This window comes from Chenopodium album, chromosome 8 (assembly GCF_948465745.1).
Source record: "Chenopodium album chromosome 8, dcCheAlbu1.1, whole genome shotgun sequence".
NCBI classification, from domain to species: Eukaryota; Viridiplantae; Streptophyta; class Magnoliopsida; order Caryophyllales; family Amaranthaceae; genus Chenopodium; species Chenopodium album.
The window spans coordinates 2,622,768-2,645,180 of NC_137841.1; the positions used below are offsets into that span (position 1 = coordinate 2,622,768).

Here is a 22,413-nt window from a genome sequence, read left to right on the forward strand (position 1 = left end):
ATTTTGTAGAATATTATCTTACGTCTTAAGATACACTGCATTTTTTTTTTTTTATAAATTTCTTAATTTATTTTCCAATTTTATGTATAGAAATTTCTTATTTCTAAGGCTATTATATATATAATCTAATGCAAATTACCATAAGTAAATTTTCTATATATATTATTAGAATAGTATACTTTGAATAATGTAGTATACAAAGAAGTATTTCAAAATTTGCCATGAGAAGGTATTACTCAACACTAATTAATAAATAAATTAATATTCATTATTTGCTAACGTTGTTTTAAATCTAAATTGTTAAACTCTCTAACTTTTTTTGTAATCAATTTTTACATTGCAGTGCTACAATTCATGGACTTTTATTAATGCCCAACAAATGGACGAAGTAGGTAGAAATTGAAAGGCATTAAGTATTTTAATTAGATTTTTGTGGTTAGAGTCGAATAATTTAATTTTTATTCAAACAGTGTATGTGTTGGTCTGGAGCTTTAAATTATTGATTTGTTTATGTTATTTTTTTTTCTTCGTATAAGACAATTATTTATTGCATGATTACTTATATGATCAGGAAGCAAGAAGTTTTAACAAAAACACTTCTACAACAACATATCGTTCACAGTATACAGTTCATGATAGTTTTGTTTCATATTTTTATTACTCATAAATTGGATTAATATCGCATATTATTAGTTAATCTTATTTAATACGGATTTTGTCTAAGCTTGGTCTAGTGATAAGATTATCATCTTTCAACTTTGAGGTTGGGGGTTCAATCCTGACTAGTGACACTTTGAGGTGAGGATCCCTTATCCCCTCTCACTCTAAAAAATGTCTAACCCGCAAAAATTAACTCAAAATTTAGCTAATTGGAGTAGAAAAATGTACAATATCTCACAATAACTCCATAGACCGTAGTAATTAAATGACGCTTTAAAAACCTACATTAGTACTAACTCACAATAATTCCTTAGTAATTAAGTGACGCTTTAAAAAGAAATACGGGACATGTAAAAAGGGCCGGAGACCGGAGAGAGTATCTAGTATCTACTTGTATTTGTTCATAACTTGATACTCCGTACTTGACAAGAAAAACAGGCGCTGTGTAAGTCGTAAGCTTGTTGGTCCATCAATGGAGGAAGAGGGTTTTAGCAGACAAATCAATGGAGATGAGCCTCTCAAAGTCCTCGAATTCTACAGTGGCATCGGCGGCATGGTTTCTTTCTTTCTCTTTCTCTTCTCTGTATAACTGCTCTTTCTTCCCTTTTACTGACAGATTTTGCTTTGAAAATTGAAATATAGAGATATTCGCTCATGAAATCTGGGGTTAACGCAGAAGTTGTTCAAGCTTTTGAAATTAATGATATTGCAAATGATGTTTATCAGCATAATTTTGGGCATCGCCCTTTTCAGGTATTGCCTTAATAATACTTGTACCATATTTTATCCTGTCTTTAAATTGAGTTTATTGGCTTGTTTCTGATCCAACTTCAATTTAATTGCGCACACTTTGTATGAAGTACTGATTCGGTCCGGATTTAGTTGTCACATTACGAGTTCAAATTATGGCGGTTAATTTTGGATGGTGGGAGTAGTAGTTAGTGTTTTGGTTAGGACATTTTGAAACTTTTAAAGGTTTTGATTGAAATCTCATAGGAAGGAAGTAAGACTATGTATAAAATTATCGTACTTAGGTGATATTGTGGAACTTGGTTGAAGAATGATTTCTAATTGCATCAATTTCCTTGTATAAGTTATATAGAGTTAATCCTAATGGCTTGCAAGAGAATATGAGATACTATAGAGAAGTGATGAAAAGCATCTTTGTTCGGAGGGTTGGGATGATATTTGGTAGGGACATAGGAGGGCTGATGTAATCATTTTTAAGAGAGGATTTTAAGTCTACTCTTAGGGCATGCTTAGATTGGGGATTTGGGGCTAATGTATTTAGCGAGTAATTTAAGGAAAAATTTAGGAGAATGAAGGGTGGACGAATATGGTTGTAGATGATATAAGGCAGTGATTGTTTAAAAACGAAGAAGGGGAAAATATACCCTCATTTGGGGGTAGTACATTACCTTCCTCTCCTCCCCGTATTCCTGCATTGTATATATCATCTCTTATACCACAACCTAAACTCATTACGGAGTATTATTCTCTTTAATTTGACTCCATTACCCTCTTATTGCATTACCCCTAATCCAAACACATCCTTAAGGTATATAGTATGCAGCCAATGTAGGAACATATTTTGAATGCCAGAAATTTATATTAATCCTTTGCCATGCCCTTTTAAATTGGGTCCACTCTCAATGATGGATTAATCCTTCCCAAAAACCTAGGTTGAGCTCACATCTCAGTGATCTCACCTATACATAAAGAAAGAGCCGTTCTTGTTTCGAGACATTTAGGAATTCCCTAGGTCTCATCCTTCTTCAAGTTTGAATTTGTCAGTGTTCAATTGCATATATCTTTATACATTAGCTATTCATAAGATGTTTCTTCTGGCCATATAAAGACTTTATTATTAATTGTTTATGTAAAAGTATTTGTTTTAAAATGGTGAAGGTGCTTCATTTATTCAACTAAGGCTTCTTATCATGTTGGGTAGACTTCTTGAATTTCCTTTAGAGCACTCTTTTTGTAATCACACAATTATCCAGCCGTGGGTACTGGCACCTTGCCCACTTGATTTAGGCTGAATTTGCTCGCTTGTTTGAGAGCTGAGTTTGATCTTCAGAAACATACCCTGTGAAGGTTAGCCGTATTAGGTGAATTTGGGTTTTTTTAAATCAATGTTAACATAAATTACATGGCTTATTCATTTTTATTTTATGCAATCATGACACCAGGTCATCTACACCAAAGAGTTTATAATCAGAAATATCAACTGATAAAATTGATTGCCTTATTCTTTTCAACAAGAAGAAACATAAGTAGATAGTATTTAAAGTTTTTAAGAACCAACATTGACCATTTGTCTTACTCATGATAAACTAATAAAGAATAGAATAGGTTAGCTGAAAGTCTAGAAATTAATGGATTTAAAGAACTGAATTTGTCAGAAATATCAGTTATAACCCGATGGTATATTGCTAACTGCTTTTTAAGAGATGGGGTACTCAGAAAATAAGATCCAACAACATAGGAACCATCATTTGTTTTACTGTGTCTCCTAATAAATCAGGTGTTACAAGATTCTGACTCCTTACTACATGCTGCAATGCTCTTCTCAACATCATCTTTCTAACCAACCGTCTTTTCTGTGCTTCAGAAACTCTTCCATATTTTATTTTATAGTTTTAATTATTAAGTTCTCCGAGCTTCAAAAATATGAACTTTTGGATACAACTGCTGGTTGGTATTGAAGTGCTTCTTTTTGTTTACAGGGTAACATTCAAAGCTTGACTGCAGCTGATCTTGATAAATATCAAGCACATGCTTGGCTCCTTTCCCCGCCATGTCAACCTTATACGAGACAAGGTGGATGGTCTAATATTTGAATAATAGCATGTTTTTCCTGGCTTTTGTCTAAATAATCTATGTGCAGGCCTCCAAAAGGACTCAAGTGATGCTCGGGCATTTTCCTTCCTAAACCTTCTTGAGCTTATACCTCTGCTGGCCAGTGCTCCACTCATGCTTTTTGTAGAAAATGTCGTGGGGTTTGAGGTATGCTTCATAGGATTGAATATAGGCATTTAGTGGTTTCTTATAACAATTTTTTATTTAATTCTTAAACCTTTTTTGTTGCAGACATCTGATACTCATAACAAGATGATTGAAGTATTGACAAAAACAGGTTATCTTACTCAGGAGTTCATTTTAAGCCCGTTGCAATTTGGAGTGCCATATTCCAGGCCACGCTACTTTTGTCTGGTAATTTCTACTGTCTTTCCTCTCCTTTCTCCTTTTCATCCTAAAATATGCGTGAACACACTTTTTCATGTGTGCATCCACACACTTTTTTTCTGTTGAATATGGCTTGGTTAATTTCAGAATGGCTTGGCTTCTTCATGATCTTGGGTACCTGAGTCCTTTTTTAGGTGTGGATGTTGTGAAGTGTGTATTTATATATGCAATAAATTAACAGTTTTAACTACTTGGTTAGTTGGTTCATATGATCCTGTCCTTCACAGTTGAAATTTTGTGGTGACCCTGCTGTCTGATTGTCGTCAGTAATGCTGCAAATTTGTTTAATCAATGAGAGTCAACTTAATGTCTTTAATTTAAATAATGCGCGTGGGTGTAGTGGCACGCAGGATCTTCAATGATAAACTGCCCGCTAGTAACTTTTTTTCTGGTAACACATTTAGTAAGGAGATTTTATAGTTACATTTGGGCTTTATAGTTGGTCTTAATTATTCAAAGCAATTTGCCAAGTTTGAAAATTGAATTATATGTAGACATATGCAATTCTTTCTGAATATGTTCCTCATAGTCTTATCCCCTTTATCTTCTTTGCATGTTCCAAATAGTGTTCAAGCGTAGTTGATAATGAATCATGAAAGCTTGGATGGACAAATGTTATAGGGACTGAGGAGCAGCGAATATTGTCAATTTATGCTTAAAGATGGAATTTTTGTGGTTTCTGTTTGGTCTGTGGGCTGGGTTTGATGATATATATATATTTTTTTAAAAAATTTTTGGAATTAATTCATGATCGTCATGGTTTGTCAATTGTAGGCGAAAAGGAATCCTTCATGTTTTCAATATCCAAGTTTTAATAATAAACTACTTTACACACCAAGCGCATTGTTTGGAACTGATGATGAGTTGACAACCAATGCACCTGAGCAAATACCTGAGATTCAGGATTGTATGCTCATGTCTTGTGAGCCTGTACATATGTTTCTTGAATTTGACAATTACAGTAAACAAGATACAACAGAATCAGGATGTTCGGATGATGTAAATTGTTCTCCCAATTTATGTAATTCTGCTCAAAGGCTGGACATAAAGGTTGGGGCTGATGGCAACTCAATGGATCAGTATTCTGTTCCTCTGAGTTTGATAGAAAGGTGGGGAAGTGCTATGGGTATCCTGAATTCCTGATCTTTTAATGACTGCAATAGCTTTTATCTGTGTTCCAGATACATTCTGCATATTTACCACCTTGGTTTATTCCTTACAAAATAATAGATATTGTATATCCGGATTCAAAGCGATGCTGTTGTTTTACGAAGAGCTATTATCGTTATGTCAAGGGTACTGGCTCCCTTTTGGCAACAATCCAAGTATGTCTTCTGCTGTTTTACACTTTCAGACTTGCTATTTTCATGCCCTGTTTATTTGGAATTTATTTTGCTATACATCATATACATATGGTACATTGGTGTATAAAAAATGTAAACTTAAAACAAGCAAAATAACATCTGTTTTGCTATTAGTAGCTATGGCCGCTTTGTTAGGGCTATCTAAAGTTTTTCAGGGTTCTGGTTCAAAGGATGATGTGGTCAAGTCAATCTAGAATTAATTTGATTTGCAGGTTGATGATGTGAAGCTTCCCTTTAAATTGTCAGAATGTATTCATGCATTTGTATTATGTAAAAATAAATATTTATTCAGTTGAATAAATAATAGCATATAACTAGTACACTATATACTATAATTAAATGAGACAAAGTCTCTAGCTCTTGTGTAATTTTGAACTATATAATTTGAGGCTCATGTAATAGATGATGGGTTTTGCATCGTGTTTTTACTCTCGTACTCAAAGTGTTATCTGATTAGTTTTGTATAAGTGCATCTTTTTTCGATCAGAACTGATGTCACCTGCAACACCAAGCAACTGTTTTTTTTTTGGTACCTAAGAAGTACTTTTCACTTGATAAGTGACTCGTATGAAGGAAAATGTGTCCATATGCTTCCTCAATCAAAACTTATAAGTCTAGAACACAATTGTAATTTTTTTTAAAAAAAGGAAAAATAAATGATGAACCCTCTATGGTTTGGTTACAGTCTTAGCATTTTGCTTGGATCAAACTATTTTGGATGTAATGACAGTTCCAAAGTGGCTGTTGGCAAATGAATTTGTTTAGATAGTTTAGCTTTGCAAAATTTGCTATTGAGTACTTGTTATTTTTGCACTTTATGCAGCCAAAGGTGAAGGGTAAAGAATCTTCATTAGAGAGCCAGGGCCTTAGATATTTCACCCCGAGAGAGGTTTGTTTCTCATCACATCTCTTGTTTATTTTTCTTGTTGTTATGGATTAAAAGGTGGTATCTTGTGGTGTCATTAGGTTGCCAACCTGCATTCTTTTCCGAAGGAGTTTTCCTTTCCCGAGCATGTAAGCCTCAGGCAACGGTATGTTATACTACGTTTATATCTTTATTCATTTATTTGATAATTTTATTCCGCGTATGCTTTTGAAGTGAGCATAGGATACTGGGATGGATCTTGTTCTATATCTTGCTCCTCTGTCTTTTAGAAAAGAATCTCATTGCCCTAATAGTAACACTATCTTGCTCCTCTGTCTTTTTAGAAAAGAATCTCATTGCCCTAATAATAACACTTTGCACTTTGACATTACTTGTTAGTAATTTTTCTTAAAAATTTTCATTGTTGAGTACATATATGAAAGAAAATGCATTATTGTGTAAATTTTTGTGATTTTTGATGTGTATGGAATATAGTGTGGACAATTTTCTCATGTTGGTAACATAAATAACCTGTCTATTGAGTATCAAGTTGGATAGGCTTGGTTCGCTGCTCTATTAGTGGTTAACAATTTACTAGCTGTTAATGGATAACTACTACTTTGCTGTCTGTCTGATTGAATAAGGTGTGGCAAATTGTTCAGTGCTAGTTATGGAAGTTTTATGCAATTATCATAGGTAAAGAGCAATTTATCAAAGGTAAGCAGTAGAAAATACAATTAAGGTTATTGAGATATAATTATGAAACGGATTAGTGGTTTTGCCTTGTTAAGCCACTCCCTACGTCCTTAAAGTATGCTCCATTAGCATATTGCAACTTTGTAAGAGGTACTTGGAGTATTCGTACAACGATGTAGGGAGTACTCCACTAGTAGTGTCATATACACAATACACCTTTAATGTATGTCAATTTCTATACCTGTGTATCTTTCATTTTGTAACCTAATGTTTTCTTCAACTTTTTAATACTTGTGTGCTATGACTCTCTACAGTTATGCGATGCTTGGTAACAGTTTGAGCATAGCAGTAGTTGCTCCCCTGATCAAATACTTGTTTGCTGATTCATCTTGATGATCAGCTATGGTAGCACCATATCAGTAATCTGAACTACCTGCATTACCCAGCCTCGGTGTGGGAGATGCATATAATTCTACTGGCACTCAATCTGAGATCGAATTGCATGTATGGTATCATCATGATACCGAAGGAAGCAAGCTAGAAGAATGAGATACCTTAGAATTACCTGTTGGGGTTTATAATTTTGATGGGTACCTGAAATACTATAGGATCAGTCTGCCTCCATGGCAATGTAACCCTTTGTATAAGTGAATCGTGTAATCCAATTTTGTAGCTGTAGACAATTTTCATGATCTTGTAATTACACTTGCATAGTTTCATGATTATTGAATTAATTAAACACTAAGTATGTTTTAAATATATTTGAAGATATATTCATCCTTTCTCTCTCCAAAACCCTAGCCTCCATTGTTGAATTTTGAAGGGGCTTCCATCGATTTTAATCGGTGGAAAGCCCCAATCCTTGGTTCTTTATTGTTTTTTTAGGTTTATAATAATACTTCCTCCTTTTGGGAGGAACTTTTCTCCCTCGAAAGAAAGGGTTTCCGATCTCCTTCGAAAGACAAGGGTTTTTCGACCTCCTTCGAAAGACAAGGGTTTTTCGACCTCCTTCGAAAGACAAGGTTTATCTCCTCTTTTTGAGGGAGAAAATTTCTTAGTTTTGAATCCATGGTAGCAGATCTAATGGATTGTCGTGAAATTATTTCGTTGGTGAAATAGTTATCAAGTTTTCGAATACGAACAGATGAATCAGAAGGAAATCATCCTCACGGCTACAAAGGATCGTTAGATTGTCTCTCCAACAAGGCTGTAATTTTCAGCGGTATAAGCGGGAGATGCTCCGCAGTGCAAGATCTACTCGACGATCGTAGTTTTTATGAAGGAAAATTCTATTTGATTCTATATCTTATGTATTTGTTAACGTCGAATCTTTATTGTAAATGTCGTATGACTTTTAATTAATGAAATATTTTTGCTATTCAAAAAAAAAAAAAAAAAAAAAAAAAAAATTTATGTTCTTTTGTTAATTCTTATATGTTCATTTAGAAATACTTATATCAGATGCCCTTCAATTTTATTATTATTATTTTTTTTTGTACAGATTATATTTGTTTATTGAAAATTGTAATAAAAATTTACAATTTATACTATACTATGCATTCAATGATTAATGTAACTAATGAATGATTAGGAATTAGCAACAATAATATACAGTTTATGTTTTAGACAAATTAGAAGATTTTTGTAATCCCTTTTTTTTTTTTTTATTATTATTATTATTTTTTTTTGTAACCCTACTATTTTTATAAATTGTCTATTTTAGGACGTCATGTGGAGGTGATAGAGAATTCATATGAGAAAAAAGATAAGTTTGGTTGGCAGTGGTGGAGCCAGAAATTTTAAAGGGACAATGGAAGACATCGCATGACGTGACAAAAATGTTAGGAAAAAAAATTGACACAAAAATAATTAAATAGCTGAAGTTGAATACTTGACATGTAAATAATTATTAAGTAGTCGGAAAAAATGATGATTTCCTTCGGATATCATTCTTTCTAGTAGGAATTTTCGAAGATCAAGTTGTTTTCATGTTGTCTTACATTAGTTTCAATTAAGTGAATCATTTGGCATGTCATGAATCAATTACTAATTTACCATATATAATTTTACAATCAAATCATCAAACAACTTAAATTAAATAACTAGTAAGTTAACAACTGAAAAACCTTTATATTCTAATAGAATAACATAATTTTATACTCTGTAATATCTAATTCAGGGATTTAAATTTCAACATACACCTCAAGTAATAATCCAATATATACATACAAAATTTTATCATTCAAACAATTAGAAATTACTCAATATTATAACCGTAGAAAATATAGTATGAATTTTATATAGTGCTTAACTAACTAATGATTGCAAAAAAAAAAAAAAAAAAAAAATCTTAATATAAATACAAGTTAGAAAAAAAAAATTGATTAAAAAATGTTTTTTTTTTCTCGAAAAACCTGATTTTTTTTTTAATTTTTTTAAGTGGGGGGACAACTGTCCTCCCTTGTACCCCCTCCCTCCGCCACTGTTGGTTGGTGTATAAGGTGACAATTTCTATAGGGTGGCGCCGTGGAGGTAGTGATTATGGTGGAGTGGAGTTGTGCGTAGGGGCGAACCAACGGTGGTCAAGTGGTAGAATAAATTTAAAAATAGGCACAAAATTGTTATTACATATTGCAATATGAGTATTATTTTTCAGCTCAATCGAGATTATTAGATCATTAGTATGACACAAATATAGAGGTTACTTTGTTATTTTACAAACGACCAGATATGGTCGGTCGGACGCAAAATGTTTGAGAGGGAGTACCATTAACTCATTAAGTCCATAGTGAAGTCTTACAAACCGACTCACAGGGTCACAGCTGACGAAATTATCATCAACTAAATTTTTTCGCAAACTCCTTTTTTTACGAAAAAATATAATTGAAATTACCACCATTCTCCCTCTCTTTTCTTCTCCATTGTCGATTTTCTCTCTCCTCCAAGCTAGTTTAAGCAGCGTAAGAAAGAGATTGTGAACGCCAACAAAGGTACCCTCTTCTCCCCTTTACCTAATTAGCAAATTAAAGGTTCAATTTTTAGGGTTTTTAGTTTTATTGTAATCGTTCTTTGAGATTGTTAAATTTCAATAAAAATGGATGATTATCAAGAAATGGAGAAATTTGGGATGGATAATGATTTTGAGGGGGGACAGTATATTGGGGGTGAATTTTTTTATAAAAAACGCAAAGAAAAATCAGTTCAATCTAAGGATCAATCACTGTATGGTATATTTGAGGGTAGTTCTTCAGAAGAAGATGATGATTCTTTTTCTGGGAAGAAGAAGAGGAAAAAAGGGGGGATTATTAAGAAAGCTGATTATTCGAAACCCGTAAATTTTATATCTACTGGGGTTGTTGCTCCTAGTGAGGAGGTAGAGCTTAATGAGAAGGAGGGTGTTGAGAATCCTGAGGAGGTTGAGGAGGAGGGTGTAGATGGGTTTAAACCAGGGCTCGGGTTGGGTGCTGGGGGGAATGTTGGAGTTGGGTTGGGGTTTGGGGCCGGTTCGAGTAATCGAGGGGAGAAAGGGTTGGGAGGTAGGAAAGTTGATGATGAGAGGGTAGAGGATGATGAGGAGTCGTTCTTGCCGACTGGGTTTGGGAAGAAGATTAAGGAAGGGGCAGAAAAACGGCGTGAGAAGTCGAAATTGGTTGGGGTTAGTAAGGGGAGTAAGTCTAAGTTGGGGGCAAAGAGAGGTTCGGATGGGGTGGAGGGGAATGTGGGGGTGTTTGAGAAGCACACGAAAGGAATCGGACTGAAGTTGCTAGAAAAGATGGGGTATAAAGGTGGTGGGTTGGGGAAGAATGCGCAAGGTATTGTTGCTCCTATTGAGGCAAAGTTGAGGCCAAAGGGTATGGGGATGGGGTATGATGACTACAAGGAGAGCAAGAATTTGCCGAATTTGGATAATGTACCTCCACCTCCTGAATTAGAGGAAAAGCAAGTGTCTTTGAAGAAAGAGGACAAACTCTGGAAGAAACAAGCTCGAGCTCGTGTTAAGAAGAAAGAGAATATTCTCACTGCAGATGAGTTGTTGGCTATGAAGGAGGAGGCACAAGGACCAGAGTTGGTACTTCAGAAGGTGGTGGATATGAGGGGACCCCAGGTTCGGGTTTTAACAAATTTGGAAAATCTGAATGCTGAGGAGAAAGATAGGGAAAGTGATATTCCCATGCCAGAGCTTCAGCACAATATCAGATTGATAGTAGACTTGGCAGAGCTTAACATCCAGAAGATGGACAGGGATTTGAGGAATGAGAGAGAAACTGTTGTTGCATTGCAGAAAGAGAAGGAACTGCGCCAGATTGATGCTGCACGGCAGAAGAAGCAGATTGACTCTATGACAGAGGTATTGCAGGTCCTAGATAGTATTGAGGAGGAGAACACATTGGGGAGGTTAACTTTAGAGTCCCTTGCAAAATCCTTTGGAGACCTCCAGAGGAGGTTTCCAGAAGAATATAAACTCGGTAATTTGTCTTGCATTGCTTGCTCACTTGCTCTTCCTCTGTTAATTAGAGTGTTTCAAGGATGGGATCCACTTCAGAACCCATCCCATGGCATGGATGTTGTAGCTCTGTGGAAAGGTTTGTTGCAGGGAGATGAAAATTATGATATTTTTGAGGATGCATCAACCCCGTATTCACAGTTGGTGGCTGAAGTAGTGTTTCCGGCAGTTCGAATAGCAGGAATAAACACTTGGCAGGCTAGAGATCCAGAGCCTATGCTCCGATTTCTGGAATTATGGGAGAAATTGCTTCCGAGTTCTGTGCTACAGTCACTGCTTGATATGGTTGTGATGCCCAAGTTATCTGAAGCTGTGAATTCTTGGGAACCTTGTAGGGAAACAATACCGATCCATGTGTGGGTGCACCCCTGGCTTCCATTACTTGGACAGAAGTTGGAGTCTCTCTATCAAGCTATCCGTATAAAATTAGGAACAGTTCTTCATAAATGGCATCCTAGTGATATGTCAGCCTATACTATTTTATCACCTTGGAAGATGGTATTTGATGCTTCAAGTTGGGAACAACTAATTTCCCGGTCCATCCTTCCCAAGTTGATAGATGTGATGAAGGAATTTCAAGTCAATCCTGCTAATCAGAAACTTGATCAGTTTTACTGGGTCATGACTTGGGCTTCTGCAGTTCCCATTCATCATATGGTTTGCTTACTAGAGATGCACTTCTTCAACAAATGGAAGCAAGTTCTGTACCATTGGCTTTGTACAAGCCCAAACTTTGAAGAGGTTTTGAAATGGTACAGTGGATGGAAAGATCTTTTTCCTAATGAACTTTTGGCCAATGAACGGATTCGGAAGCAGCTAAACCAAGGCCTGGAGTTAATGAACCAGGCTGCTGAAGGTTTGGAGATGGTTCAACCTGGTGTGAAGGAGAACATTAGCTATATGAGGGTGCAAGAACAAAGACAATTTGAGGCTCAGATGAAAGCCGCTCAGCAAACAGATGATGTGCCTAAGACCTTGAAAGAAGTTATTGAGGCCTATGCTCAGCAGCTAGGCTTGCTCTTCAAGCCTAAACCTGGGAGATTACACAACCATCACCAAGTATATAGCTTTGGTAGTGTAAGCATTACTGTGGATTCCTTGCATCAGAAAATCTATGCTCAAGTCCAGGGTGAATGGTCTTTGGTTACTCTTGATCAACTTCGACAGATGCAGAATGTTTCTGGTTCAGGACGGCGCTGAGTTTTGCTGGTCAGCTGTTGCGCCACCCCCCTTTTTTGTTAGGTGTATAAGATAATGGTGCTCGACAAAAGATACTTGTGATCCCCCAGTTGGTGGAGCATACTCTTGCATTAGAAATATTACAGCTTTTACCACTCCTTTCGAGTCTTTATTATTGACTTCATTTGTTTTTTGCAGAGGATGGTTCATGTTCACATTCAAACATTAGATTACATTTTTTTTCCCTAGTATTAGCTCAGTACAAACAAACTGATGTTTCATCCTGGGTTCCAGTTCCATAGCTGTATGACAGTTAGGGGGAATTTTAGAAGTTTAAATCATTATATGCTGGTCAATTAGATTATATAAAAATACTATTTAACAGCTTTCATAAGGTCTTACTCAACTGTGTGTCCATTTCATGAGTAGCTTGTTCCATATCGTCTTTTTCAAGAAACAACTGAACAATATCTGAGACTGCCTTTGATTTCTGTATACTCCATATGTGCAATGGAGTTTTTTCCACTTATGCTCCTTTTGTATGATTATGTATCCGAGATTTATGTCGCTCATTACTGTTAATGGTTGCGCGTTATGTGCATATTACTCTGTATTGTAGGTCTTTGGTATTGGTCAGCCAAGAAGTAAAGCTCTCAATTTTGAAAGAACTGGATGAATTGGTTTCGAAATTGAGTTTTTAATAGCAAACTGACTCAGCTTATGAACAATATAAGAGTTTTAGTCTTTTACGAGTATATAATATAACGAAATAGGGGCTGCTGATGGAAAAGATGAAGCAAAATATTGCAGTGAAAATCACAATATATCATAGATTGGTTTGTTCATCTGGGGGATTAGAACCTGGTTATCACTGAGTTTGGTTGTCTTGTTTGATGAAGTCGTATCTTCTCCAATTGAATGCTCTAAATTGCCCCTGTTATTTGCTTTTACATTTCCAAATCTGATTCAGAAGCTATTTTGATATACTGTGTTGGGTGTCCATACGACCATACAGATAGAGAAAATTTTGATATTTTAACTATGCATTAAATGACATAATAGCTGACCTAGCATCAAATCTAGTTACAAATTCATCTGCAGACAGGGTGAAGTATAGGGAGGCAAATTGAATTATTTAATGGGGGAAGATATCATACCAACATTAGATACTACCATATTACAAGAAACTAGTATCAAATTATCTTGAGCGAAGCTTGAGGACCTGGGGATGGGTTCGACTTTCTTGGACAAACACGTCTTTTTTTTTTTTTTTTTTTTGATGCAATGGGCAAACACATCTGTAGCCTTGAGTACACTTGCTTCTATGTCCATAAAATGAAGATTTGACTGGCAGCAGCTTCCAAAGCAAGACAGTCTTGTCAAGCAATGCTGCGCCTTCTGGATTTAGCACTCTATGATAAAAGCTGTTGTTTGTAGGTGATTTCTTGCCAATCAAAGCTAACAAGGCTCTGAACACACCTTATAATGAAGATGATGAAATCTTAGTCCAGGATATGATATGGTGTTCCTGATATTGAGGATTTTTACCATCTTCTTATCTGCTCTGCACAGATTGCACCACTAGTAAGGAACCTGGGGATAGTTTTAATAAGATTGGGAAAATATTTAGTGCAAAAGACAAAGCTGACTAGTAAAAATGCTGACAGCAAAGTGCCACAAGTACTCTTATCTGGTTTCTAGAGCCTAGTCCTAGAGCTTGATTTTTCGTAACAGGCATTTAGGCATAAGCAATCAAGTGCCTAAATTATTCAAGTTATATGCAACCAGTGTATAGTTGAAAAGGCCTATACCAGAATAGCAATGTTACAGACAGAATACACAAATCGAATTTGAGATGGATAGATATATGTAGTCCAATTAGCACAATAAGTGGGTGCTTAATGAAAATTATCCAAACAAGAACCTAACTCTTATCTTGTTTGTTAATATATGAAGTTGATAGCATGGTTTATCTTACACGCCACTCTTTTTGTTTTTTTCAACATGTAATTAGAAGTTTTAAACGATATTTATTGTAGTTTTAGCCCATACTTGTTCATTTGCACCAAAATTTTCAACATGTAATTAGAAGTTTTAAACAATAAATTCCCTTTCTATCGGTCATTGAAGGGGAGTGGAAGCAGTGATCCTCTTTACCTCTGCATAATTATTATACCCTCGTCGGCGTAGATTCCGGATAACTTCCACTTCATATTTTGAAGTACTTGTAACCAAACTCAGAACTAGTCATCCCCTCTTCCCAATCACCCATTTTACGACCACCAAAAACTACCTGCTGGATACCAAGATACCTGCACCAGATACAACATTGCTCACTTAATACGGACATAATGTCATAATGATGTCAAAGCTTTATATAACAAAATCATTAGAAGCTATGATGGCCTAGATTTATGTCACAAATTTACTGATAGCTTAAGTACAAATCTTACTCTGAGCTTAACACAGTCAAGCAATTCAGCAAAACATCTATGGCAAAAGCATCAGCTGTTCCAAGGTCTACCCTGTTAAAATCACAAATTGAAGATGATTAGCATCATAAGCTATTTCAGAGATTTAGGCAGAAGTATGCCAAAAGAGCCTACAACTCTTACCAAAATCGTCCCCAATTATCCTGAAATTCAACATCACTAATATCATGGAATGAAGAAGGCATCACTTTAAGAGCTTTGTCAGCATCATACAGGGGATCATACTCCATTGAGGTACTCGCCAACTAGAAGTGCACAAAAGATCTTTAATCAATACTAAGCTCATCAATGAATTTTAAATTCTTAATACAGCAAATATCAATGCTTTGAGATCATTGAAAAGATAATAATCTAATATAGCTGATGAATGGGAAGCTTTCATGCTTTGATTGGTTCCTTCCCCTAGAGTCTAGATAGTCAGACAGGAGGGGATAAGATTGATGAAAATAAAAGGGACACAAAAATAACCTTTTCTACATCCTTTCACACTAAGACAAGCCTATATGTGTTTCAAGAAGTAAAAAGATTAATCCTTAGTTTACCACTCTTCATATTCCAAGAGTAATCTTACAGCCAGAGAAAACAAACTGCCTCCCTTAACAAGTTTGTCGTATACTCGTATCACTCTACGACCTATGGTTTTGTCAACCAGGGTTCACCTTTCTAGTGCTGGGTCAATAATTAAACAGATGTATGATAAGAAGTAGTATTGATGTGTCATAGGGGGAAAAAAAAAATCTTTTTCTGAGCATAGAGAATCTTGGATTCAAAGTAGCAATGAACAACATGCTCAGGAGCAAATCTGGGATTTTAGGATGAAACATGCAGCTTCAGCACACACTATTTTAAATTTTGTTCAGTTGTATGCGCATAGATAGACAAAGTTGCATAAACTGTAAGGTTATCCCAGGGGAGAGTGTGGTCACCCAACACCGGCTATTGGTAATGACTATTCGTCTGAAAGAGAAGGCGAAGAAAAAAGTTAGACAAGAAGAACCAAGGATAAGATGGTGGACCCTAAGGGATGCAAAAGCTAAGGTTTTTACAGAAAAGGTAATTGAAGAAGCGGATTGGGATGGAGAGGTGGATCCGGACATGACCTGGTTACGAATGAAGAACTGTTTCCTAAGAGTGGCCAAAGAGGTCTTAGGGGAAGTAAGGGGAAGAACTTCGGTACAGAGAGATACTTCGTGGTGGAATGAAGAGGTGAAAGCAGTAATTAAGCAAAAAAGGGAATGCTATCAAGCCTTAGGAAAATGTAGGAGTGATGAAACCTTTGCAGCGTATAAGGAGGCTAAGAGTAAGGCAAAGGCAGCTGTTCGCCAAGCAAAAGAAAAGGCATATCAGGAGGTTTATGAAAAGCTTGATTCCAAGGAGGGAGAAAGGATCATTTATAAGATGGCAAAGAGAAGACAAGAGGCAAGGAAGGATATTGGCATGGTGAAGTGTGTCAAAGATAAGAACCAAATGGTCCTAGTGCAAGAGGAGGGCATCAAGGACAGGTGGAAGGGGTACTTCGATGAATTATTTAATGGAAGTAATGGAGTTGTGATAGGAGATACCTCTATGAGTGATGAAGAAATCAACATGGAGTATGTGCGAAGGATTAGGAGAGTAGAGGTGGAGATTGCACTGAGGAAGATGAAACCTAAGAAGGCGGTTGGCCCTGATGGGGTACCGATAGAGGTGTGGAGGTGTTTGGGTAAGATTGGTATTGATTGGTTAACAAACCTTTTCAACAAGATATGGACGGCTACAAGGATCCCACAAGATTGGAGGAAGAGCACCTTGGTCCCGGTTTATAAAAACAAAGGAGACGCTCAAGATTGTTCTAACTATCGAGGAATTAAGCTTATGAGCCATACTATGAAGTTGTGGGAAAGGGTGATTGAACAAAGGTTGAGGGCATGCACAAGCATTTCAGATAACCAATTTGGTTTTATGCCTGGGAGATCTACTATGGAGGCAATCCATTTGATAAGACAAATGATGGAGTTTTATAGGGTAAAGAAGAAAGATCTTCATATGGTCTTTATTGATTTAGAGAAGGCATATGACAAGGTGCCAAGAGAGATACTTTGGTGGGCAATGTTGAAGAAAGGTATCCCACGAAGGTATGTAGACCTAGTTAAGGATATGTATCGGGATGTGTCAACAAATGTGAGGACATGCGGAGGGTTGACAAAAGATTTCCCTATTACAATCGGATTGCATCAAGGGTCTGCATTAAGCCCTTTTCTTTTTGCAACGGTTCTAGACGAATTAACTAGACCAATTCAAGATGAGGTTCCATGGTGTATGCTGTTCGCAGATGATATCGTTTTGGTGGATGAGACTAAGGATGGGGTTAATGTCAAGTTGGAGCAATGGAGGCAAAGGTTGGAATCTAGAGGGTTTAAGCTAAGTCGGAGTAAGACTGAATATTTGGTATGTCGTTTTGGCACTCAGAGGGGGACAAGCAATGAAGTGGTGAGTTTGGATGGAAAGGATTTGACCATGAGTGAATGTTTTAAGTACCTAGGGTCGATCATCCAGAAGAATGGTGACATTGATCAAGACGTGACCCACAGGATTAAGTCAGGGTGGCTTAAATGGAGAGCGGCCACGGGAGTGCTATGCGACCGCAGCATTCCCTTAAAGTTGAAGGGAAAATTCTACAGGACTGCCATAAGACCAGTGTTGCTCTATGGTACAGAATGTTGGGCTTCTAAGAAAGAGCATATTAAAAAGATGGAGGTTACGGAAATGCGCATGTTAAGGTGGATGTGTGGAAACACTTTAAGAGATAGAATCAGAAATGAGGTTATTCGCAAGAAAGTAGGTGTGGCGGGCATTGTAGATAAATTAAGGGAAAATCGTCTGCGTTGGTTTGGACATGTAAGACGGAGACCCGAGGGTGCACCGGTGCGAAGAGTGGAAGAGTGGGACCCTGGAGGGATTAAACGAGGAAGAGGGAGACCAAAGATGACTTGGTTGGAAGGAGTGAGGAAGGATATGAAGTGCATGGATTTACGTGAGGATGAAGTTTTGGATCGTAAGGGATGGAGGAGAAAGATTTATGTTGATGACTACACGGAATAATCAAATTTGGTTCATGTTAGCCGACCCCACTTTTGGGATTAAGGCTTTGATTGATTGATTGATTGATTGTATGCGCATTGTAAATTAAGAGATTGAAAACAGATGGTGAAAACTAAACCATCGCAATCTCTCAGGTTATACTCAGTGCCAAGCTTAATCAAATCATTCTACAATCTCTTCTCCCATGGCTTACTACAGAGAATTATATTGTATAATCTGTCCAAGTTGGTTCGAAAAAAAATTATCACTGCAGATTGAATAAATGAATACCACTATAAATGTGTATGAGTTAGGCCCTTAAGGCTAGTACGGTTAAATTTGATTGTTCAACTATTTTACACAATATATTAAGTGGAGGGCAATTAAGCAAGGTTTTTATCATCGTGCAATGTTAGCCAAAGCTCTTAAATAGTTACGATGTTTGCCATACTGAGCCCACAGATTCTTGCTTTAAATCATAACTTCAACTTTGTAAAATAAAAGCCCAAGGTCTAGGACAATGTTGGTCTTTTGTATGCAAGAGTCTATCCAATGTTTTGTATTCCATACCAATGTCTCCCCAGAGTTTCTTACAATTACAAGGATAAACATTTTCCCACAAACTTTCAATGGGCAAGACCGCAAGATGCAAGATGCGTACTACACCTATTGCTAATTAAGCCAGATACATTAGTGAGGAGATACAACTTCATGCTCATAGAATCAAAGAGCATGACCAATGACTAGTCCTGTTGGCAAAATATATCAAGTTTTGGCTTAGCAGAGATGCAAATGAAATAGTTCTGAAACAATAAATGCAGCTAGTTGAATTGCAGATTGGAAGAGTAAATCCTATGCAATCAGCATGCTTATTAATAAATCTGATTGTAACTATCAACACTATACAAGCTGAATAAACACACGATTTAAGATTTCAGCAATCTAACGCTCTCACTTCTCCAAACGAAGGAAAAATAGAAAGGAAGGTACCTGTAAATTCGAGGAATTAAAAGCCCCTAAGCGTCCCATTACATACCAAGCTTGAATAACCTAAGATATTAACAACATTAATGAGTTGTAGCTAGAACAAATAGTATATAATGCATGTGAGAAGGATCTGGGAGAAGATGGATCCACATAGCCGAATGTTAAGGTCCAGTGATTTAAAAGCGACAAAAAAAATCACTTACACTTCCAAACAGATCGACATCTCGATCGGATGGTGAACCAAATAGTTCCACCCAGATGTACGAGTCTAGAGGATTGAAGCTGCCAAGGTTCAGGAACAGTGAGAAAAGGGATAGAGGAAAACAGCAACAGAAAAATTTTCACCATACAAATAAATCCCTCAACTGTACTCAGTATATAAAAAGAAATAGTTGTTACATAGATATCAGGCATACAAGCCTACAATTCAAATGCTTGCACATGTAAGTATATGTATAACATTCTTTATATCATTATGTGTATAAAAAACTGAAAAAAGCTACAAGTTCCCCACTGACAAGAGTATCTTCAACAAGACAATAGATTACAAAAAACATGACAGCTACTGAGCTAAAAGCCTTGTACAAAAGTAAGTTACAGATGCTAGTTGGTTCTTCTTGAATAGAATTCATAAACAAGAATGATTCTTTAACTAGGGTGTAAGGAAGTCTGTTTACCCTCTACAAGAATGTGGAAGCATCCCGGTGGTCACTTGATATAAGTTGGGTAGTGAACTGTCCCCCTGCCTCCATGTTGCTTATTTAGAAGGACGGCACCTTTTTATGAGGGTCTGCTACACGTAGTTGTATGAAGGTATTACAACAGTCTCTCTTTTTTTTTAGAAAACTCATTTATACTTGTCTCACAAGTTCAAGCTTGAGTCAAAGAAAACCTTTTCAGATTACTTCCCCTGTCCTAATTTTTTTTACTGGTTTTTACCCCCAGTAAAAAGTTTATCTTCTTAAGAAAGACATCAATATGAGCACAATTAGCACATGTTATGATAATTAGTCATAAGTTTCCAAAATTGCCCTCATTAACAAGAGTTAAAATCAAAGTTACCTACTTCCTCCGTTATCTATTAATTGTTACATTTCCCTAACTTAGAAGTTTTATATTAATTCCAACATTTCTATTTCTAGTATTTGTATTCTCTCTATCTCTCTCCTACTTATGATGTATGTCTCCCCTACATGTAGCAATCAAACTTTTTTTTTCAGGAGATAAAAGTTTTGGGCATCTCAAAAAAGAAAAAAGTTTAGAGCAAAGGATGAACAAAGTATTACGCATCAACAAAGTATAAATCAACTACAGCAAAAGACACAGATATGGAGATAGTTCTGGAACAAAGCTTTCAACTTACTCTCTAAAGCTGACTTTGAAGGCAAGAACAGAGCCTGTCTTGGATTTTTTGATATCTCTCCCCTTCTTCCTAACTCTTTCCTCAACCTTTTTAACAATTTAAAATGCATTAAAGAATTTCCTTGACCGAAGCAAGATATCAGCATTCAGCAAAGACTAACATAATGATACAAAAGTAATTGATGACCAAAATAAAGTTGTCCAAGACATCTCAAAATATTCATACTTCATTTAAAATTTATAAGACAACCAAGTAAAATGTTTTGGTTCTACAAGTCTTTGTGATATACATTACTTAAGTGTTCCTTCAAAATTGGAAAACAAGCAGACCAACAGTTAGAAGCTTTAACTAATGCCAAGGGCCAAATAGCCAATTTTACTTCTTGATTATCAACAATTGAGACATTGGTTTGATTCTGTAAGTTGAGGAAGAATTCAACAAGTTTCATATTTAAGGAAACTGGAACTTGTTCTACAATTTAAGGATATTTCCTTCCACAAAAGGGAACAAACTTAGGACAAGAACTCCAATAACATAATCACTTTAGACTTCATTTGTCAGGGATAAAGCATTAAAGATTACCACAAAAAAAAAAAAAAAAAAAAAAAAAAAAAAGTATCCTCACAGTAATACAAACTGTTTTAAGCAACAATTTCATTTTTTTTATTATTTTTTTTTTTTGTAAAATACTCTTCTACAAAAGTTGCTCAAAAAACCCATACATCTGGTTATCAATTATTTATTAGTCCAACCCAACTCAAATGTGATGAACAACACCAGGCAAGTTTTAATGTACACTCCCTCTTCCCAAAATTAGTTCATCACACTGTCCTAACCTCTCATCATACAGAATTCAATATGATACAGAAATTGTCCCTATACAAAAGTAGTGTTATTTTCACCCTTAACCAATTTTCTTAATTCTATTAAGGATATATTAAAATATAGTCATAAACCATGATAGATGACCATTTATTCTAGACATTCTAATCTGATTTATCTCGCTGATTTCTCATGCAATAACCTGATCTGATTCAATTTACAACTTTGTACATAAAAGTTCGTCGAAATTAGCAGTTCAAATGTGTGAAACAATTTACAAGAACATGAAGTTGCACAAGTAAGTAATACGATTAGCAATTTAGCATAAGCAATTATCAAATTAGCAAAAATAAAACACCAAATTCATTTAAAACATTACAATTAAATCGTTCATCGCACGAGCTTGAATGCTAGTAGCAAGCACGGAGTAATACAAAAGGGGGCTAGAATCAGAGAAAAAGAAGAGTACCCTTTTGCGCATAAGTTCAGGATTACCAATACTATCCCCAAGTACTGCTCTAAGCTCTAAATCATTCTTACACGCATCTTCTAAAACCCTGCTCATCATCATAATCAAATAACCCCATTACAATTTCAACTAGTGTGTGGCCCAGACAATGCCCCGAGTTGTTTCAATGTCACATTATACTATTCAATTTCTTATATACAAACTTCGTAACGAAAATTAGCAAACAATAGAACAACATAGTTGTTTAGCGAAAAGTAGAAAAATTACTTAGCCCAAGAAGGGTAATTATGGAGGCGGTCATGTTCTCTTCTGTGCTTCTCTTCACGCAATTTGACGAGCCTTCTTCCTCTAGCGCTTGTTCCTGACGCTTTCGCAGCAGCTTCAGTCTTTCTCTCTCCTCTTTCACCATCATCTTCATCTAAGCTGTCGATTGAAGCGGAAGAAGAAGCTTTAATGGCGGTGAAATTGGTAATTGGATTACAGAGGATAAGAGAGGAGGTCTTCTGCCATGGAAGATTGGGAGTGCCGCCATTTTTAGAGCAAGATGGAGGTGGGAAAGTATGGGGGAGATAACAAGAACAGCAAAATGTTTGCATATTTTGCTCAAGTTGAGTTGCGAGTTTGCGACATGGTGTATTGAACAAGGTGTTGTTTAAGTTTGTATGACAATTGGTTTGATGAGCGGCTATATTTGGCCGAAATA

At 36.1% G+C, this 22,413-nt stretch overlaps 2 protein-coding genes and 1 pseudogene across 3 annotated transcripts; 2 read left to right on the forward strand and 1 right to left on the reverse strand.

Annotated features, from left to right (window-relative positions):
- Positions 1 to 1,021: 1,021 nt before the first annotated feature.
- Positions 1,022 to 7,605, forward strand: LOC145555630 (tRNA (cytosine(38)-C(5))-methyltransferase 2-like). Of its 2 annotated transcripts, none has more exons than XR_014091523.1 (10): positions 1,022 to 1,216; positions 1,303 to 1,413; positions 3,390 to 3,483; positions 3,551 to 3,669; positions 3,754 to 3,876; positions 4,684 to 5,018; positions 5,140 to 5,234; positions 6,097 to 6,162; positions 6,240 to 6,304; positions 7,149 to 7,223. XR_014091523.1 is itself a non-coding variant. In XM_081617374.1 (10 exons), the coding sequence occupies exons 1-10, from the start codon at positions 1,133 to 1,135 to the stop codon at positions 7,225 to 7,227; spliced, it is 1,188 nt and encodes a 395-aa protein (XP_081473500.1). In that variant the 5' UTR covers positions 1,024 to 1,132; the 3' UTR covers positions 7,228 to 7,605. The 2 variants fall into 2 exon arrangements, 1 of the variants encoding a protein (XP_081473500.1); XM_081617374.1 differs by having other exon boundaries at positions 1,024 to 1,216; positions 4,684 to 5,035; positions 7,149 to 7,605.
- A 2,054-nt stretch (positions 7,606 to 9,659) lies between these two features.
- LOC145555631 (septin and tuftelin-interacting protein 1 homolog 1 pseudogene) lies at positions 9,660 to 12,901 on the forward strand (annotated as a pseudogene).
- Positions 12,902 to 13,533: 632 nt separating this feature from the next.
- Positions 13,534 to 22,361, reverse strand: LOC145555632 (uncharacterized). The gene is made up of 9 exons (XM_081617375.1): positions 21,978 to 22,361; positions 21,711 to 21,798; positions 20,420 to 20,505; positions 19,260 to 19,338; positions 19,060 to 19,119; positions 15,133 to 15,254; positions 14,971 to 15,042; positions 14,675 to 14,829; positions 13,534 to 14,110 (listed from the first exon to the last, which is right to left on the reverse strand). Exons 1-8 carry the CDS (start codon positions 22,304 to 22,306, stop codon positions 14,727 to 14,729), a joined length of 939 nt encoding a protein of 312 aa, XP_081473501.1. The 5' UTR covers positions 22,307 to 22,361; the 3' UTR covers positions 13,534 to 14,110; positions 14,675 to 14,726.
- Positions 22,362 to 22,413: the final 52 nt, after the last annotated feature.